We start from the raw sequence: 7,156 nt of genomic DNA on the forward strand, positions 1-7,156 counted from the left end.
ATTGCAACATAGTTTTGTTAGGACAACACCAGAAAATAAACACAGTCCCTTAAAGGGTAAAAGTGCATTTGTAGGGGGCGAATAGCAGTAAACACCAAATGAAGAAGATTTGAACGAAATTTAGAATGCTAACCAAAACTAGATGACATTGCATGACTGCACTTTTTTGCATATAAGAAATTTCATGTGCGTGTTTGTTCTTGGTTGAATGGATTCCGCAGCATGTTGGGGATCCCACCAAGAGGTGTTCCGTGTGTTTGGTCAGACCTGAGAGAGTTTACATCTCAGGGAATCCCCGTCATCTACGTGTATGCATCAGAGGGGGGAGATCACAGACTGGAAACATTGTAATCACTCCACATGCTTGAATAGCTTTGGATAAGACTACTCTAAAGAAGTTTGGACTGAGTAACAGCGCTCACCACACCGTCACATGTCTCTGTGCAGAGTGAAAGTATAAACTATGGGCATTGCAGGGGAACTCCATCATCATGGTCTACAAAAATAATGCTTTGCAGAAGTGGTCAAGAAAAAAAAACACACACACAATTTTTTTGATTAGCTACTCAAACATTTTATTAGGAAGACTTCAATTTTCAAAATCAGCTTTAAAAAACTTGAATGGACCCTAATTCATTCCTTTTATCATGTAATAAATAAATGCAATGGTCTACATAAGTGCAGAAAAAAACAGATAAAAACAATCTATATACATGATATGTACAGTAAACATCTTGCACACTATATCAACACATTTGTATGTTCACAATACCTCTTCTCACTACTAAGAGAGATTTTACAGTAATACTGGAAGCAATGCAGTATGTGATGCCATACTGACAGATATTTACATTCTAGCAACTTTTCAATCAGCCTCAGCCTGTATTCTTCCTATACAAAGCAAATACAGCTGGTACTTTCATGCCATTCATTTAATATTTGGGAGCATATTCAGTCCAAGATGAGCGCGCTTGTGTTAACTAGAGTGAAAGCTAGAAGACTCGGATTCCGTGGATACGGATGACATTCCTCCTCTCTTCTTCTGCAGAATTTTCAGACTGGACCCCCGGCTGGGAGATAGAGCGCTGCGGGCGGACTTCTTGAACTTCACCCCCAGAAACGCGTAAAGGATGGGGTTGAGGCAGCAGTGAAAGTACGCGAGAGCCTCCGTCACGAAGATCCACTTTTGCAGACCCTGCTCGAGCTCGCAGCTGTGGTGAATCACCTCCAACATCATTAGCGTGTCCAGCAGGATTCCTCCGCAATAGGGCAACCAGCAGACGAAGAAGCACACGATCAGAACCACGGTGGTCTTGAGCGCCTTGCGCTTCTGCGTGCCCTTGGAACCGCGTGACAGCTTAGAGATGATGATGCAGTAGCAGATGAGAATCACGAGCCCGGGTAGCACGAAGCCCACCAGGATGTGCTGGAAGCGGAAAGCGACCACCCAGGTTGTGAAAGACTCCTGTGGGTAGATGCGCTCGCAGAAGGTGCGGATCGAGCTGCTCTCTGCTTTGGCGAACACCAGGTCGGGAACGGTGAGGAGCGCGGCGGGGAGCCACACGCCCACGTAAATGATGCGATTGGCCAGAAGTTTCCTCGGAACTTGGCTGTTCGTGGCGCGCACCACGGCGAGGTACCGGTCCAGGCTGATGAAGGCGAGGATGAGGACGCTGCTATATAAATTCACCGTGTAAATCATATGCACGGCCACGCACATGAAACCTCCGAAGTACCAGTCTTTGGCCGCGTCCACGGCCCAGAACGGCAGGGTGAGCACAAACAGAAGGTCCGCCACTGAAAGGTGCAGGCGGTACTTGTCCGTCATGTTTCTGGATTTTTTCTGGCAACCCATTACCAGAACAACCAGTCCGTTCCCGATAAGACCCAAAACAAATATGATTCCGTACACGGTTGGAAGAAAGATCATCTGGAAGTCGTGACTGACATCCACATCGCACGGGACCTCAAAGTTGGCTCCAATGTCCCCCGAGCCGAACTCAGAGTTGTTATCATTTGATAAATCATCTTCAAAGACAATGTGCTGCGAAAAAAAGTGAACGGGCAAAGTTTAAATACATTTGTAATTATTTAAATGCAATCACTAACTTAAATAAATAAATAAATAACTGTTGTCTTACTTCGTAATATGCCATCTTTAAAACACTCCTCCAGTACTCTCGGTCTCACATAAGGCTGTGGCAGTGACTTTCTACAGTGTTCTGTGGAGCTCAGAAGATTTTAAATACCCCACTCTCGCGCGGAAGCTCCGCCCTTCACAGCACGAGCTCTAGCTTGGAGTCTGCGCTCGCGCTTTCAGATCTCTGCATCTGCGCCGTCCCATAACACTCTTTTCCTGTTTTCGCGTTCATAGTTTGATGTGTGTGATTGAAAAAAAACGACGTCCTGTGACGAAAATCTGTATATCAGCTGTATATCTACAAAATCTTCGCACAAAACCGGTTTACATTAACCACAAAACCAGTCATAAGGGTCAATTTTTTTGAAACTGAGATTTATACATGATCTGAAAGCTGCACGAATAAGCTTTCCATTGATGTATGGTTTGTTAGGAAAGGACAATAGCCTATTGCTTGGCTGAGATACACTATTTGAAATCTGAGGGTGCAAAAAAATCCAAATATTGAGAAAATCGCCTTTAAATTTGTCCAAATGAAGTTCTCAGCTATATGCAAATTACTAATCAGAATTAAAGTTTTGATATATTTATGGTAGGTCATTAGAAAAATATCTTCATGGATATTTAGCATAAAAGAAGAATCAATAATTTTGATCCACACAATTGTTGGCTGTTGATTTAAATACACCCATGCTACTCATGCTGGTTTTGGGGTCTTGCCACCATAAGTGTTTGGTAATGAATGTCTGTCTGTTGAATCGTGATAGAGATGTTAAATTCCCAACGAAGTGGCTCACTCACTTAACACTTTCAAACACCTTTAAATGTCATTCAGCCAGAAGCTATAGCTCAGATCAGAAGATTGCACACACACATACATTTGTGAAAGTGTTGTTTGAGGTTGGTCTGTGAAAAGTATACACAAACACTTTCCATGTGAACAATAAATTAAATTAAATTAAATCAGAAAATGAGGGTTTGGAGCATAGATACATTTAATCCGTTAAGTGCTGTTTATGTTTTGCATACACTGAATGGCTGTTTTATCCCATCGAGGAGGTGCTAATGTGTGATCAGATAAAATCACAAAGGTGGTCGGAGTGATCTCAGATCATACAGTTCTGCCTTTGTTCAAAACACCCAAACAGCAAAATTAACTTAACTCATTTCTATGCATGCTGCTATGTTTACAGGTATAGTGGGACAACTGGGAAAATGTGACACTTAAGATTTGTATATAATATGCTCTATTTACTAGAGAAGATCTTTAGAAATGTAAAATGGCATTGTGTGAGGGGCTAAGCCATTTGGCTTCGTAAACACAATTTACAAACAAAGAGTTTACTGCTTTACCGCAAAGAAGAGAACACCCCATACTCTATTCTATAATATCTCAGTCATTCAATACTGGGTTGTAACAGGCACAGATGCTGCTTGAACAGAACAGAGACCTAGCATGGTTGGGACACCTGGCTAAAATGAGAGGTCAGACCTATTGCTGGTTGTAGGGAGCATGGAAGGGCAGTTCTCAGAAACAAAAACCCTTTGGCAATGTGTATGTGTGCTTTCCTCTGGGAGAACATGTGTTTTCACCTGCCCCCAGCCAACAGAGATGGGTTCCAGAGAACTTCTCAAACTGGGAGACTTGTAAGGTGATCTGTATGCATGTGACTTCAAAATCTATTGCACTTCATTGTTCTGTTATAAACACATTTTATAGTTAAAATGTATATTATTGATGTATATTTCATAAATCAATAAATGTATACAATTAAATTAATGCTCTTTGATATTTTTTTATTTGCTTACCAAGGCTGCATTTATTTGATTTAAAATACAGCAAAATACTTATATTGTGAGAAAAAATATTACATTTTTAAAAGTACTTTGTTTTATTTTAATATGCTTTTAAAAGTATTTTTTTATTATCATGGCAAAGCTGAATTTTCAGTATCAATTATTCCAGTCTTCAGTGTCACATGATTCTTCAGAATTTCTAATATACTGATTTGGTGCTCCAAATTTTTCTTATAATTATCAATGTTGAAAATCATTGCTGCTTATTTTTGTGAATAGAAAGTGTGTTGTACACATGTTGTTAAATAAACTCTTCTAAGTAATTGAATGAAATCTTAAATCTTAATTAGGTCATGGTTTAATGGAACTTGTTTTCTTTTGAAGTTTGATTTTGTGTCTCACAGATTTTCCACAGGAACATTAAGAAATCAGATTTTGTTTCTTTGTGTGTGTATTTATGTGTGGTTGTGTGCATGCGTGTGGGACGATGAAAGAAAGCTGTTGCAGTAAGACACAAACCGGGAGCCTTTTATGTCTGCAGAGAACACAGAGGTGTCAAAGTCGCAGAGGCATAAAGGAAGGCACGAAAGTGTGCGGAATTGATGTATCGTTGTTTTCTCTCGTGTCAATGCAGCAAAGAACTTATCATCAAGGAATGTATGATTTCCTCGTCCTGTGTGTGCCACACTGATTCAAATGCAATGACATTACATCCATTACATTTAAATGGATGGTTAGCATTCATTAGAGTTTGTAGCGTGCTTTCAGAGTTCTTCTGAAACCCTCCACCTTCCCCAGTTCCACCTGTATAGATCTGCTAGGGGTTATTTTAAATGTTTTTATGCATTTATTTGTGCAGAAGCAGGATGTCTTAAATACTCCCAAGAACCATATCGGCGTATGGCGATGGCGTTCTACTCTGTAGAAATCATGTTTCCCCCTCGGGGGGCCCCCTTTCATTGTTGGGCCCTTAGAATCGAATCGTCCTAACCTTCCCCCCCTTACAGCACCCCTGATTGGCAGTACCAAGTTCCTGTTCTTACTTTGCAGCTACAATAATCTACATCAACAAACAGCAGCACATGGCAGATCTATTCCACAAAGACCAAATACATTAACATTGTCCTAAACCATGCTAAATCTTTGGAGAATTGTCATGATAGAACTGCAGCAAAATCAGAATATAAATCATTCAGTGTGTATAAAAGTGAATAGCACAACTTCAGTCTTCACAAAACTAAGTATGCCAGTTTGCTCCTTTAAAAAATAATCCCACACACAGACACATACATGTCCCTAGTGCACAGGGTTTCCTCCCTTCTCCACAGGCCATGACAATAGCCCTAGGGACAGGGCAGAGAGGCTCTGATAAGAGTACAATAGGTCTGATGATTCCAGATAAGAATTTCTGGCCTTTCTGAGCGTCATTAGGCCATCTGTATGTGTCTTTCTTCCTATCCAACTTTATCTACTAATAATGATTTAAACAGCAATGAATTTAAGGACAAGATTCAGATAAGAGCATGCTGCTTCTTAGTCAGACTGTTGTGTGAACGACAGAAAAGAAGCCGAAAAGAAACTTGAGGTGTATTTGCAGATCTACCAGGCAGCACATTGGTGCCTTGAAGTCTATACATTGGCCACTAAAGTTCCAGCCTCAAGGCTACAGAAAACAAATCACTGCTTGGTCAGCCCATTCACAGAGGTGAGCAGAGGCATGGGGAAGAAAGAAGAGGTGGTATTAAGGAAATAGGAGACACCTGTTTGAATGGCCCACTGCCCATGATCTTTTTTTTCTCTCTTTAATCCCAGCTTGTTTGGTGGAGATGCTGAAAAGTCTATTATTGGGAACAGAGTCGGTGACAGACCCATTAAAAGCCATTGGAGACTATGCAAAGACTAGCAAAGACTGATTCACTGCTACATTGAATTTTACAGGTGAGAAGAAAAAGTATAAAAGCTCCCCAGTCAGAGAGAGACCACTTTAATAAAGTGATGTTCTCATTAGATTGAAAATGGGAGTTTATGTAGAAAATTTTAGATGTTTTATTTATCTTTAATGAAATATGGATTAATATTCTGGGTTCACATACTTATGTTAAGATTGTAAACTGATCATTCAGCAGCATTTGTGGCATATTCATTACTAAAAAAAACATCAATAAAAATACCATGAAAATAAGTTTGTCTTCAGGTGGTCATGGTTGCATTCATGTGTGTAAAGTAAGTGAATTAAGCCAATATATGGACAATTTAAAAACAGAAATATGAAACTAATAATTATAGAATTTTTTTTTAAAAAACAGTTTTTGTCCGTAAAAGTCGACTTGGTCCATTATTTTCAAGCTCCAAAAAGACCTCAAACCTACATTAAAGGGATAGTTCACCCACAAACGAAAAATTCTGTCATTACCCCCACTTCTCTCCAAACATGAGTTTATTTCCTGGGTTGATTTAGATCTGTTCGATTATGTCGCTTTATAAGGCCACCAAGGCCATATGGATAAATTTCACTCTACCTTTATATTCTTTTTGGATCTTCAAAATGTTGGTACCCATTGACTTACTTAATATGGACAAAAACACTGGAATGTTATTCAGACTATCATTTGAGTTCTGCAGAGGAAAGAAAGCCATACAAATAGTATGTAACATGAGGAGGAGTAAATTATGACAGAATTCTCTTTTTTGGGGGGGCTGAACTATTTCTTGTAAAATTCTTGAAAGATATTCCATCTTAGTCTTATCTGTCTGGCTAGAAATCTGACTCTGACTCGCTGAATGGGGCTGAATTGTGTTGCAGGTCTTTGAGAGGATTAGATGGGCTGATCTGAGGACTGATATGGAGCCCTCCTGTTTGTCATTTGCACCCTTTGTAGAAGAACATCTACTGCTCTGTGTGTATATGTGTTGTTGGGGGTGGGGGGGCTGCATGTTAATTGACCAACACACATACTAAGAAACGTAAGTACACACTCTAAAGGCCACACACAGTACACTGGCACATTTTTTATGTTGGGGAAGAGTGATTTCCTTAACAGATGTTTAACTCATTTTTGCCCCACATTTGGTTTAGCAGAGTCTCCTCATATCTGCATTTGGCTCTGTTTGACTGATAAGATTCAGCAGATTCATTATATGTCCATTCCGTCTCACCAGACTAATAAAAGGGGATTACAAAGCAATATACAATGATCTGACTTGAACCTTTGTCAGTAA

The 7,156-nt window shown here is 39.9% G+C and overlaps 1 protein-coding gene across 1 annotated transcript; it reads right to left on the bottom strand.

Annotated features, from left to right (window-relative positions):
• Positions 1-555: 555 nt before the first annotated feature.
• On the bottom strand, positions 556-2,277 carry cxcr4a (chemokine (C-X-C motif) receptor 4a). The gene is made up of 2 exons (XM_059571442.1): positions 2,142-2,277; positions 556-2,044 (listed from the first exon to the last, which is right to left on the bottom strand). The coding sequence occupies exons 1-2, from the start codon at positions 2,154-2,156 to the stop codon at positions 977-979; spliced, it is 1,083 nt and encodes a 360-aa protein (XP_059427425.1). The 5' UTR covers positions 2,157-2,277; the 3' UTR covers positions 556-976.
• Positions 2,278-7,156: the final 4,879 nt, after the last annotated feature.

This window comes from Carassius carassius, chromosome 17 (genome assembly GCF_963082965.1).
Source record: "Carassius carassius chromosome 17, fCarCar2.1, whole genome shotgun sequence".
NCBI classification, from domain to species: domain Eukaryota; kingdom Metazoa; phylum Chordata; class Actinopteri; order Cypriniformes; family Cyprinidae; genus Carassius; species Carassius carassius.